At 39.8% G+C, this 14039-nt stretch overlaps 1 protein-coding gene across 1 annotated transcript in view; it reads right to left on the minus strand.

Moving 5' to 3' along the window:
* Positions 1–14039, minus strand: part of SCARB2 (scavenger receptor class B member 2) — a 79497-nt gene that overhangs the window by 26249 nt on the left and 39209 nt on the right. The window contains exon 5 of the mRNA XM_025887604.2: positions 8468–8559. Within this exon, the coding sequence (XP_025743389.1) occupies positions 8468–8559 (92 nt within the window). The remainder of the gene's footprint in view (positions 1–8467; positions 8560–14039) is intronic.

The raw sequence follows: 14039 nt of genomic DNA on the forward strand, positions 1-14039 counted from the left end.
GGAGCCCCCGATCCCAGAGAGAGAGAGGGCACAGGGTGCAGGTTATCACACAAGAAAAACACTCCTCTAAAACCACTGATGTGGAAAACAAGAGTGGTTGATTACTGCAAGTTTTTACAAGTGGCTAAGCTCAGAGACTAAAGTTTTAGCAGTCCATGCGATCACTGGGTGAAGCCTGGTGGGTACAGGGGTGCTCCTGTGGAGAAGGAGGGCAGAGGCCCGGGAGCAGACAGTGTGGTCGGAAGATCCCCTGGGTCCCACTGGGAGAGACAGTCCCCCTTCTTGCAGTGCACTTGGGAGAGGTGGCACTGCCTCTCCAGGGACAAAAGAGCCGGCGGTGCCAATGTGCTGTCCCGTTCATTAGCATAGGAGCAGAGATGTCTGTGCGGGCCACTAACCCAGCTGTGGGCTTTTTGCTGCACTTTACCATAAACTCCAAGCCCCTGTGTGTTCGTGTGACTGCCCTTCTGGGACAAACCGGCACCAGCCACAGTGTGGCAAGACCCTCCCCCAGAGGATCAGCGCAGGTCGATGCCATGCGGGGTCCCTAAAACTTGCAGTTTTGAAAACCAGCTGGCGGGCCTGAGCTAAGACACAGGAGTACTGCGCCATCAGATGGGCAGATGGCTCAGACATAGGGTGAAAGCAAGAGTCTGAGGGAAGCCTGGGACAAATGAGGGGAGAGTGTTTGCTCTTCTGGGAGGGCTTCCTGAACAATGGCGGACGCAAATTCCCCTTTGGGGATGAGAGAGCAGGCTGACGCTATTTTTACCCCTGCTCATCAGCACAGACCGACTTCAGTGAGCAGCACAGCTTCCCACAGAGGAGGTTTGAGCTGCTTACACCAAGCCCCACCTCCCTGGACTCTGCAGGTGCTTCTGAACCAGGGCAAAGGTGCCTGAAAGTCAGAGAGCAGAAAGCAGGCCCCTCCCGCAGAAGGCCAGCACAAGACACCTGCACACCAAGTCTACTGACCATTGAGTGTACAAACCTTAAGTTCTAGGGGAAATAGTATTTAGTCTCTTTTAACAAGCTGACCAAAACACACCTAGTTAAAGCTCACCACACACTGGACAACGTCCAAACACTCCCCGCTGCAGGCAAGGAGAAACTCTGCAGAGGCCTGACCTGAGGGATAGAGCGGCCAAAACACAACAGCAGAGTGCACGCAGCACACACCAGAGACACTTTCCAAAGCACCAGGCCCTGGACAGTATAGGACATCTTCTTAATATAGACATTACTCTCAGGAGCAGGAAACATAAGAGGCCTTCCTAACATACAGAAGACAGAGACCCAGACCAAATGCCAAGATGGAGGAGTTCATCCCCAATAAAAGAACAAGAAGCAGTCATGGCCAGGGATCTAATCAACATAGATGTAAGTAATATGCCTGAATCAGAATTTAAGACAACAATCCATAAGGATACTAGCTGGGCTTGAGTAAAGCATAGAAGACATCAGGGAGTCCCTTACCGCAGAGATAAAAGACCTAAAAACTAGTCAGGCTAAAATTAAAAATGCCATAACCAAGATGCAAAACTGACTGGATGTAATGCCCACAAGAACTGAAGAAGCAGAGGGACAAACAAGTGATATAGAAGATCAAATTATGGAAAATAATGAAGCTGAAAAGATGGAAAGAAAAGTGTTGGATCATAAATGTAGACTTAGGGAACTCATTGACTCCATAAAGTATAATAACATGCGTATCATAGGAGGCCCAGAACAAGAGAGGGAAAAAGGGGCAGAAGGTTTATTTGAGCAAATTATAGCTGAAAACTTCCCTAATCTGGAGGAGGAAACAGACATCCAAATCTAGGCGGCAGAGAGAATTCCCTCCAAAATCAACAAAAGCAGGCCAATACCAAGACACATCATAGTAAAATGTGCAAAATACAGAGATAAGGAAAAAAAATCCTGAAAGCAGTGAGGGAAAAAACAAAAACCCTAACCTACAAGGGTAGACACATAAGGTTCCCAGCAGACCTGTCCACAGAAACTTGATAGGCCAGAGAGAGTGACATTCAATGTGCTAAAAAGGAAAAATATGCAGCCATGAATACCTTATCCAGCAAGGCTGTCATTCAGAATAGAAGGAGAGACAAAGAGTTTCCCAGACACACAAAAACTAAAGGAGTTCATGAGCACTAAACCAGCCCTGCAAGAAATACTAAAGGGGACTCTTTGAGTGGGAAAGAAAGACCAAAAGCAACAAAGACTAGAAAAGAACAGACCAGATCTCCAGAAACACCAACTTTACAGGTAATACAGCGGCACTAAATTCATATCATCAACAATCAGTCTGAATGTAAATGGACTAAATGTGCCAATCAAAAGACACAGGGTATTAGAACGGATGAAAAAAACAAGACCCATCAATATGCTGCTGACCAGAGACTCATTTTATTTTGTTTTACTTTATTTTTTCTATGCATGTGACATTTATTTATTTCCTCTGTAGTTGTATATTTATATTTATTTATTTATTATTACTATTTTTAATTAACATATAATGTATTATTGGTTTCAGAGGTAGAGGTCCGTGATTCATCAGTCTTATATAACACCCAGTGCTCATTACATCACGTGCTTTCCTTAACGTCCATCACCCAGTTACCCCATCCCTCCACCCTCCTTCCCTCCAGCAACCCTCAGTTTGTTTCCTACAATTAAGAGTAAGAGACTCATTTTAGACCTAAAGACACCTGCAGATTGAAAGTGAGGGGATGGAGAACCATTTAGCATGCTAATAGACGTCAAAAGAAAACTGGACTAGCCATAGTTATATGAGACAAACTAGATTTTAAACCAAAGACTGTAACAAGAGATGAATAAGGGTACTGTATCATAATAAAGGGGTCTATGTAACAAGAAGATATAACAATTATAAATATTTATGCCCCCAACTTGGGAGCACCCAATTATACAAATCAATTAATAACCAACATAAAGAAACTTATTGATAACAATATAGTAATAGTAGGGGACTTTAACACCCCACTTACAGCAACGGACAGATCATCTAAGCAGAAAATCAACGAGGAAACAATGGCTTTGAATGACACACTGGATCAGATGGACTTAATATATATTATATAAATATATATATATAAATATATATATATTTATATATTCATCCTAAAGCAGCAGAATATACATTCTTTTGAGTGCACATGGAACATTCTCCAGAATAGATCACATACTGGGTCACAAATCAGGCCTCAACAAGTACAAAAAGACTGAGATCATACCATGCATATTTTCAGACCACAACACTATGAAACTTGAAGTCAACCACAAGAAAAAATTTGGAAAGACCTCAAATACAAAGAGGTTAAAGAACATCCTACTAAAGAATGAATGGGTTAACCAGGAAATAAAAAAATACATGGAAGCAAATGAAAATGAATACATGATAGCCCAGTACCTTTGGGATGCAGCAAAAGTGGTCCTAAGAGGGAAGTATATAGCAGTACAGGCCTACCTCAAGAAGCAAGAAAAGTCTTGGGACGCCTGAGTGGCTCAGGCAGTAAAGCGTCTACCTTCAGCTCAGGTCATGATCTCAGGGTCCTGGGATTGAGCCCCACATCCAGTTCCCTGGTCAGTGGGGAGTCTGCTTCTCCCTCTCCTTCTGCCCCTCCCTCCCCTCTGCCCTGCTCCTGTGTTCTCTCTCTCTCAAATAAATAAATAAAATCTTAAAAAAAAAAGCAAGAAAAGTCTCAAATACACAACAACCTTACACCTAAAGGAGCTAGAAAAGGAACAGCAAATAGAGCCTAAAGTCAGCAGAAGGAGGGAAATAATAAAGATTAGAGCAGAAATAAATGATATAGAAACAAAAAAAGATAGTAAAACAGATCTATGAAACTAGGAGCTTGTTCTTTGAAAGAATTCATAAAATTGATAAACCCCTGGCCAGACTTATAAAAAAGAAAAGAGAAAGGATCCAAATAAATAAAATCATGAATGAAAGAGGAGCGATCACAACTAACACCACAGAAATACAAACAGTTATAAGAGAATATTATGAAAAATTATATGCCAACAAATTAGGCAATCTGGAAGAAATGGATAAATTCCTAGAAACATATTAACTACGAAAACTGAAATGGAAATAGAAAATTTGAACAAAAACCATAACCAGCAAAGAAATTGAATCAAAAATCTTCCAACAAACAAAAGTCTAGGGCCAGATGGCTTCCCAGGGAAATTCTACCAAACATTTAAAGAATTAATAACTATTTTCTCAAACTGTTCCAAAAAATAGAAATGGAAGGGAAACTTCCAAACTCATTCCACAAAGCCAGCATTACCTTGATTCCAAACCAGACAAAGACCCCACTAAAAAGAAGAATTAAGGGCCAATATCTCTGATGAACATGGATGCAAAAATTCTCAGTAAGATACTAGCAAATTGAATCCAACAGTACAGTAAAAGACTTATTGCCATAATCAAGTGGGATTTATTCCTGGGCTGCAAGATTTTCAAATCAATCAACATGATACACCACATTAATAAAAGAACGGATAAGAACCACATGATCCTCTCAATAGATGCAGAAAAAGCATTTGACAAAATACAGTATCCATTCTTGATAAAAAACCCTCAACAAAGTAGGGATAGAGGGAACATACCCCAACACCATAAAGACCTACAGCTAATAACATTCTCAATTGGGAGAAAACTGAGAGCTTTTCCTCTAAGGTCAGGAACAAGAACAAGGATGTCCACTCTAACCATTGTTATTTAATATAGTACTAGAAGTCCTAGCCTCAGCAATCAGACAACAAAAAGAAATAAAAGGCCTCCAAAGCAGCAAGGAAGAAGTCAAACTTAAACTATTCACAGAGGACAAGATAGTCTATGTAGAAAACCCAAAAGACTCCACCAAAAAATTGCTAGAACTCATACATGAATTCTGCAAAGTTGCAGGATACACAATCAATGTACAGAAATCTGTTGCATTTCCATAAACCTATAATGAAGCAGCAGAAAGAGAAATTAAGGGATCGATTCCATTTACAATTGCACCAAAAATCATAAGATACCCAGGAATAAACCTAACCAAAGAGGTAAAAGACCTGTACTCTAAAAACTATAGAACACTTATGAAAGAAACTGATGACACAAATAAATCGAAAAACATTCCATGCTCATGTATTGGAAGGACAAATATTGTTAAAATGTCTGTACTACCCAAAGCAATATACAAATTTAATGCACTCCCTATCAAAATACCACCAGCATTTTTCACAGAGCTAGAACAAATAATCCTAAAATGTGTATGGAACCACAAAAGATCTTGAATAACAATCTTGAAAAAGAAAAGCAAAGCTGGAGGCACCACAATTCTGGACTTCAAGCTCTATTACAAAGCTGTAATCATCAAGACAGTACGGTACTGGCACAGAAACAGACATACAGATCAGTGGAACAGGATAGAGACCCCAGAAAGGGACCCACAACTCTATGGTCAACTAATCTTCCACAAAGCAGGAAAGAACATGCAATGGAAAAAAGTCTCTTCAACAAATGGTGCCAGGGAAACTGGACAGCAACATGCAGAAGAATGAAACTGGACCACTTTCTTAGACTATAGACAAAAATAAATTCAAAATGGATGAAAACCCTAAATGTGAGACAGGAAATCATCAAAATCCTAGAGGAGAACACAGGCAGAAACCTCTTTGACCTCAGCCATAGCAACACATCTCCTGAGGCAAGGGAAACAAAAGCAAAAATGAACTGTTGGGACTTCATCAAGATAAAAAGAATCTGCACAGCGAAGGAAACAATCAATAAACCTAAAAGGCAGCCCACGGAACAGGAGAAGATATTTGCAAATGACATATCTGATACAGAGTCAGTATCCAAAATCTATAAAGAACTTATCAAACTAATACCCAAAAGACAAATAATCCAGTTAAAAAATGGACAGAAGACATGAATAGACATTTTTCCAAAGAAGACATCCAGATGGCCAACAAACACATGAAAGATGCTCAACATCACTCATCATCAGGGAAATACAAATCAAAACTACGATGAGATACCACCTCACACCTGTCAGAATGGCTAAAATTAACAACCCAAGAAACAACAGATGTTGGCGAGGATGCGGAGAAAGGGGAACCCTCCTACACTGTTAGTGGGAATGCAAGCTGGTACAACCACTCTGGAAAACAATATGGAGATTCCTCTAAAAGTTGAAAATAGAACTACTCTAACACCCAGAAATTGCACTACAAGGTATTTACCCAAAGGATACAAAAATACAGATTCAAAGGGGCACATGCTCCCCAATGTTTATAGCAGCATTACCAACAATAGCCAAATTAAGGAAAGAGTCCAAATGTCCATTGACTGACGAATGGATAAAGAGGTGGCATACATATATACAATGGAGTATTATTCAGCCATAAAAGGAATGAAATCTTGCCATTTGCAACGATGTGGATGGAGCTGGAGTGTATTATGCTAAGCAAAATAAGTCAGAGAAAGACAGATACCATATGATTTCACTCATCTGTGGAATTTAAGAAAACAAAACAGATGAACATAGGTGAAGGGGAAAAAAAAGAGAGGGAGGCAAACCAGAAGAGACCCTTAACTGGGGATTAAGGAGGGCATTTGTGATGAGCACTGGGTGATGTATGGAAGTGCTGAATCACTATATTGTACACCTGAAACTAATATTACACTGTAGGTTCACTAACTAGAATTTCAATAAAACGCATGGAAAATTTTTTTTTAAGATTTTATTTATTTATTTGAGAGAGAGAGAATGAGAGAGAGAGAAAGCACATGAGAGGGGGGAGGGTCAGAGGGAGAAGCAGACTCCCCGCCGAGCAGGGAGCCCGATGTGGGACTCGATCCCGGGACTCCAGGATCATGACCTGAGCCGAAGGCAGTCGCTTAACCAACTGAGCCACCCAGGTGCCCAAAACGCATGGAAAATTAAAAGAGAACATTTAATAAAATATGTTGGAACATTTAATTGAGTATCCTATAAAAATAATAAGCATTTTGCTATATTTGGCTTCCAAAGAATGTGAAACAAGTTGAAGGCAAGAATAGCTTGGAAGATGGGCATAAAGTGTTACAAAATTGGTAAAGTTAGTGTCCTGTTTGGGAGGAGAAGAAACAATAGACAGCTTTCAATTTTGTCAGAAACTATTGTTAAATATGAACCATAAAAATCTGAGGATAGGGATGCCTGGGTGGCTCAGTCGGTTAAGCATCTGCCTTCCGCTCAGGTAGTGATCCCAGAGTCCTGGGATCAAGCCCAGCATCAGGCTCTTTGCTCAGCAGGGACCCTGCTTCTCCCTCTGCCTGCTCCTCCGCCTGCTTGTGCTATCTCTGTCTCTCTGACAAATAAATAAATAAACCTTTGGAAAAAAAAATCTGAGGGTAGAATAGATGTAAACCAGAAAAAAGTCCAATATATTAAATACTGTATCATTATATTGTAACTGTATCAATAACTATATATTTAAAAGGATCACCCTGTGCTATTGAAAAATTAGAAAGAAAATAACAGATTGAATCTAAAACAAAATCCAGCTTTATGCTGTGTACAAGTAAATCTCCGTGTGGCCAACCCCCCAGGCCACCCACGTCCCCCGCTTCAGGGGCAACCCTGTTACCAGCTTCTCATATATTCTTTCAGGGATCTTACCTATTTTGGGGTGTGTATGCACAAATGTATGTTTGTGTACATGGATATGTGTGCTTTTTAAAATTTAAATAAACTTTTTATTTAAAAATAGTTTGAGATTTACAGAAAAGTTGCAAAGGTAGTACAGAGAGTTTCCCCTATATTCCACACCAGTTTTTTTGCCCATATTTCTGGGAAGCTTAGATGTAAATTTAATGTTCAAGAACAGAATTCCTCTTACCTCAGTCCCTGAAGAACTACCCTCCTTTTCTCTCCAAGGTTTCTAATTCCTCTGACTTAAAGAAAGTATCTTGGATTATACGTTGCCTTATTGCAAATTCCCTCAGCTCCTTTTTGGAAGTAGTTTGTTTTTAATTACAAATGTTAAAAAATATTTCTGAAATACCATGATAGTGAAGTCAAATGTATTTTATCTTTAAAGAAAAACACGTGAACAATCCACAATCACTAAATTAGATTAAAAAGAGAAGCTCTTCCCTCTCCCCCCAAAACAAGTGGTTTTAAAGTATTTGTGTTGTGGCTACACATCATTCAGAGTGAAACTTTTCACTGCTTATAACTCATACCTAGCCATGAACAGTCTACAAAGCTCTGATGTTTAATTTTGTAAAGTGTGTTACCCCAATCTTGATTTATACAATAGTAATTATAAATATATTTTACATATTTATAGACTTTTCATGCAAAAAATGACAGTGATAATTTTTTTGAAATAATACATAAGTGGACGTTCAATTTAAACAAAATTTTAAAAAATAATTATACTGGTAAATGTTTACACTTACGTTTTTCCATTCCATTCCACAATCTTTGAAAAGTTAAGGTAACTGTCTTCTCCAGTTAGAAAAACATAGTCTCCATCACTAGTCCCATTTTTCTGAAAAGAAGTGAATATGATCATTTTAAGAAACTGTGATTGTTAATTTTACGTGTCAACTTGGTAGACTATGGTGCCCAGTCATTTGGTCAAACACTGGTCTTGATGTTGCTGCATTTTGTAGGTATGATTAACACTTAAAATCAATTGACTTTAAGTAAATTACCACTGATGTGGGTGGACTCATCCAATCAGCTGACGGTTTTAAAAACAAAATCTGAGGTTTGCTGAACAAAAAGGAATTCTCAATTCTGCAATATAGAAATCCTGCCTGCGTTTCTAGCCTGCCAGCCTGTCTTATGGATTTCAGACTGGCCACGTGCTGCCTCCACCACTGCATAAGCCAATTCCTTAGTATGTATAAATCTCTCAGATAGATACTACAGATAGATATAGATATAGATTTGGATCTCCTACTGATTCTGTTTTTCTGGAGAACCCTAACTGATACAGTAACTGAGAAACTTAAGCTTCGTGAAACTATCCTAGTTGGGCATAAGTGCTACCAAAGACTGAACCAGAACTAAGGAATACAGTGACTCTTTGACTAAATACCATATTAACCATATTATTACTTAAAAAGTAGGAGCCCAATTAAATAATGGACAAAGGATTTGACATTTCTCCAAAGAAAATATGCAAATGGCCAACAAGTACGGGAAAAGATGCTCAACATCATCAGTGTTCAGAGAAATGCAAATTAAAGCCACAGTACTATTTCATACCCACCAGGACGGTGATAAAAGAAAAAAAAAAAAAAGGAAAATGGGTGCCTGGGTGGTGCAGTCGGTTAATCGTCCAACTCTTGGTTTCGGCTCAGTTCGTCATCTCAGGGTCTTGAGATGGAGCCCTGAGTCAGGCTCCGCACTCAGTGGGGAGTCTGCTTGAGAGTCTCTCCCTGTCCCTCTGCCCCTCCCATTCGTGCTCGCTCTCTAAAATAAATAAATATGTTTAAAAGGGGGGGAAATAACAAGCATTGGTGAGGATCTGGAGAAACTGGAGCCTTCACACACTGTTGGTGAGAATGGAAAATGGTGCAGCTGCTGTGGAAAACTATGGCGGTTCCTCAAAAAGTCAAACAGAATTGCCATATGACCCCAAATTCCACTCCTCTCTATATACCCAGGAGAATTCCATTCCAAGGTATACAGCCAATGTCCGTATAAAAACCTGTACACAAATGTTCAGAGCAGCATTATTCATAACAGCCAAAGAGTAGAAACAACCCACACATCCACCAACTGATGAACAGATAAACAAAGTATGGTCTCTCCATACAATAGACTATGTCAGCCCTAAAATGAATAAAGTGCTGATACATGCTACAACCTGGATGAACCTGGTAGACATTATGCTAATAAAAGAAGTCAGACACAAAGGTCATATATTGTATGATTCCATTTACAGAAATGTCCATCTTGCATATGAATGTTCAACTGCCAGAGATGGGTCCAACTCAGAGGTGGTACCTCTTGGCCCCCATTTGTAGAGTGGGCATGTATGCTGGGTTGTTTTTTTTTTTAATAAAGATTTTATTTATTTATTTGACAGAGAGAGAGACAGTGAGAGAGGGAACACAAGCAGGGGGTGGTGGAAGAGGGAGAAGCAGGCTTCCCGCTGAGCAGGGAGCCCGATGTGGGATTCGATCCCAGGACCCTGAGCCGAAGGCAGACACTTAACGACTGAGCCACCCAGGTGCCCCTGTATGCTGAGTTCTTTAATATTATTTTTTGCCTAAAGAAGCCAAGCTCCATTCCCAAATGCCTTTCCTCTCTGGCTCTGAGGAAGCTCCCACACAGAGCGCTGACTCTTCTCCTCTCAGCCTGGGCCAGCCTGGCCTCTCCTCCCCGGCACCAGAGGTCCCAGCACCCCAAAGGGGCTGTAGAGAGTTGGGCAGGTATGTGGGGGGATTACTTATGTTCTGTTTCAAACAAAAAGCATAATCTTACTTTTCTTTACAAAAGCAAAAAGAAAACCAAAAAAGACACAAACCTTTTAACTATTAAAAAATTTCTATAGATTCACAGGCAAATTCATAGAGACAGAAAGTAGGTTAGTGGAAGGGGAGAAATGGAAGTGACTACTGAGTATGTGGTTTTTTTGGGGAGGATGATGAAAATGTTCTAAAATTACACAGTGGTGGTGGTTGCACAACCTTGTGAATATACTAAAAACCGCTGAATTGTGCACTTTAAAATGGTGAATTTTATGATAAGTGAATTATGGCTTAATAACAAAAAATAAGAAAGCATATGTCCAAGGCCAGGACACTATTATATATTAGCTGCAACAGAAGAAAGTGGTATTAATATAGTCCCATTTTCAAGTAAGCTTTCTCCAGCTGTACATTCTCTCCAAGTTACACTTCTTTTCTTTTTTTTTTAAGATTTTATTTACTCATTAGACAGAACGAGCACAAGCAGGGAGCAGCAGAGGGAGAGGGAGAAGCAGACTCCCCGCGGAGCAGGGAGCCCGATGTGGGACTCAATCCCAGGACCCTGGGATCATGACCTGAGCCGAAGGCAGATGCTTAACTGACTGAGCCACCCAGGTGCCCCACCAAGTTACACTTCTTAAGGGTACATGCCGACAACCTATATCCTTACAAATTCTTTATCTGAAGATAGAGCTTTTTGATTTCTGGGAAATAGCATGGGTACTAGTTCCTCTATAATAATAAAGTAATAAGAGCTAACAATTATTGAGTATTTATAATATTCCTGGTACTGCTCTAAAATTGTAGTATGGATTATCTCATGAAATCCTCATCACCATCACATAAGATAGCGTGGTAGACAGAATAATGGCCCTCCAAATATGTCCACGTTCTAGTCCCCAGAACCTGTGAATCTGTTGTCTAATATAGCAAGAGGGACTTTGCGGATGTGATTAAGTTAAGAATCTTGAGATGGGGACATTATCCTGGATTACCTGGGTGGATCCAAGGCAATCACAAAGGTTCTTACAAAGAGAGGCAGGAGGGCCAGGTCAGCGTAGTAACTGTGATGACAAGCAGAGGTCAGCTGGAGGGACTGAGAGTGAAGATGTTTCCCTGTTGGACTTGACAGTGGAGGAAGGGCTGCAAGCCAAAGAAATGAAGCCTGCTTCTAGAAGCTGTAGAAGTCAAGGAGGGGGATTTCCTCTTCGAGCCTCCAGAAGAAACACAGCCCTGACCACACCCTGCTTTTAGGACTACTGACATCTGGAACTGTAAGATAATAAATCTGTGTTGTTTCAAGCCCCTAGGTTTATGGCTATTTGTTATAGCAGCAATGGGAGACAAACACAGACAAGCACACTCTCACCCTCATTCTATTGATGACAAATCTGAAACAAAGTGAAGTTAAATAACTTGCCCAGATCACTCAACCAGCAAATGGTGGAGCTAGGACTGAACCCCACACTCCATGGGCTGATGTGCTGACCGGGCTGTGGTACTCAGTCATCTATTAGCGAGCACTTACTGAATGCCTACCATGTGTCTAGCACCGGAAATCAGTGAACAAAACTACGGCCTTCGTGGTGCGTCCATTCTAATACTATTATTATAATTGTTTTCATTCTTTTAAATGCTTATTATGTGACAGGCACTTGGTAGATAAGCTAAGAAGAAGACAATAACCAAAGACTGTTCTATTTCCATTGCTTTAAGCTATCTTTGGAGGTTTGTCACAGATAGCTTTTTGCGTATTAACACAGATGCATTCTGGTGATGCACAGGACTTGTGTTCTGCTTTATTTTGGAAAAAATAAATAAATAAAATAGTTTTTCTTCTGATTATAGAAGTAATACATTTTTTCTGATTATAAAAGTAACAAAATCTCATTAGAAAATACAGAATGATGTATAAAAAAAAGTGCCCAGGGCGCCTGGGTGGCTCAGTCGGTTATGCGTCTGCCTTCAGCTCAGGTCATGAGGGATCGAGCACCGCATCAGGCTCCCTGCTCGGTGGGAGTGTGCTTCTCCCTCTGCCTGCAAACCCCCACCCTCCACTCGTGCTCTCTCTTTATAATTAAATAAAATCTAAAATCTATTTTTTTAAAAGTGCCCGTTATTCATCATTCTCTCTCTTTTTTTTTAAGATTTTATTTATTTATTTTAGAGACAGAGAATGAGAGATAGAGAGCATGAGAGGGAAGAGGGTCAGAGGGAGAAGCAGACTCCCTGCTGAGCAGGGAGCCTGATGTGGGACTCGATCTGGGGACTCCAGGATGATGACCTGAGCCGAAGGCAGTCGCTTAACCAACTGAGCCACCCAGGCGCCCTATTCATTATTCTCTTAACCATGGGAACTTTGGTCTGTTTCTTTTCAGTGTCTTTTCTATACAAGATTTGTTTATTGAACTAAGATAAATTATATATGTGTAATATATATACACATAATTTTTATACACATATGTAATTGTGCATATATAGATATATTTATACATACACACACAATTTTTTACTTAACATATTTCCCATGTTACCAAAAGTTCTTCACAGGTGTAATTTAATGACTCTACAACATTATGTAGAAATAATTAATTATTCTCTTATTATTGGATATTTAATTTTGAATTTTTTTGCTACTACAAATAATGCTGTATGAATATCTTTATGCCTAAAAGCGTTGTCAGTACTTTTGTTTTCTACACAGACCCATCAAAGTAAAATCACTAGAGAAAAGGACACCAACATGTTTAAGCCTTTTGATACATATTATCAAGTTGCTCAAGGTTGTCCAGCAGGAAAGTGGTGGAAATAGTAGGGTAAATCAGTTTACATTCCCCAAGTTACTTTTGTTAAGCTCTGCTAATTAGATGAACCAAAAAAGTAAAAGTTTTCTTATCTCTTTTTGCATTTCTATATTCCCGGAATTTGAACCCTTTTCTCATATCATTCAGCTCTTTGCCTTAAAAAACATTCATACCCTTTGTGAATTCTCTTCTCATGTGTTTTGCCTGCTTTGGTTCTTCGTTCTGTCACTTAACATTATTTCGCCAACTATGTCAGTATATCAACTTGGTCCACATACAGAATAGTCATGTCATGTTCCCCACATGAAGCTTCATGTGACTTTAAGATATGACAAAGAACTCTTTAGGAGCAGCAATGTGAATACTACACCAACTTAGAGAAAATTCAAATACTCTTCGTAAAAAATGCTGAACCACCAATTTTAAAAATGAATGGATGCTATTTCCTAAAGTCCTCTACTTAACTCAGACATGGGCTAAGCAAAGTAGAGAAGCATTTAAATGTTTCACAGTAATTCACAAAGGGTTCTTCCCAGCCGTTTTCCGCCCAAGAGTCAGACGTTGCATGTGCATGCTTCCCTGTCTCTTGCTAGAACCTCCTTGACAATAAGCAGGAATCAAGAGGTCTTATGTCATGATGGCAGGGATGTGTGCGGGATACAGGAACATATTACTGCAGGAGATAGAGAGGTGCCCTGAGCTAGGACTACCACAGTCCTGCCACTACTGTAACCTAAGCA

This window comes from Callorhinus ursinus, unplaced genomic scaffold, assembly GCF_003265705.2.
Source record: "Callorhinus ursinus isolate GAN/ISIS: 27379988/994484 unplaced genomic scaffold, GSC_fseal_2.0 scaffold4, whole genome shotgun sequence".
In the NCBI taxonomy this organism is placed as follows: Eukaryota; Metazoa; Chordata; class Mammalia; order Carnivora; family Otariidae; genus Callorhinus; species Callorhinus ursinus.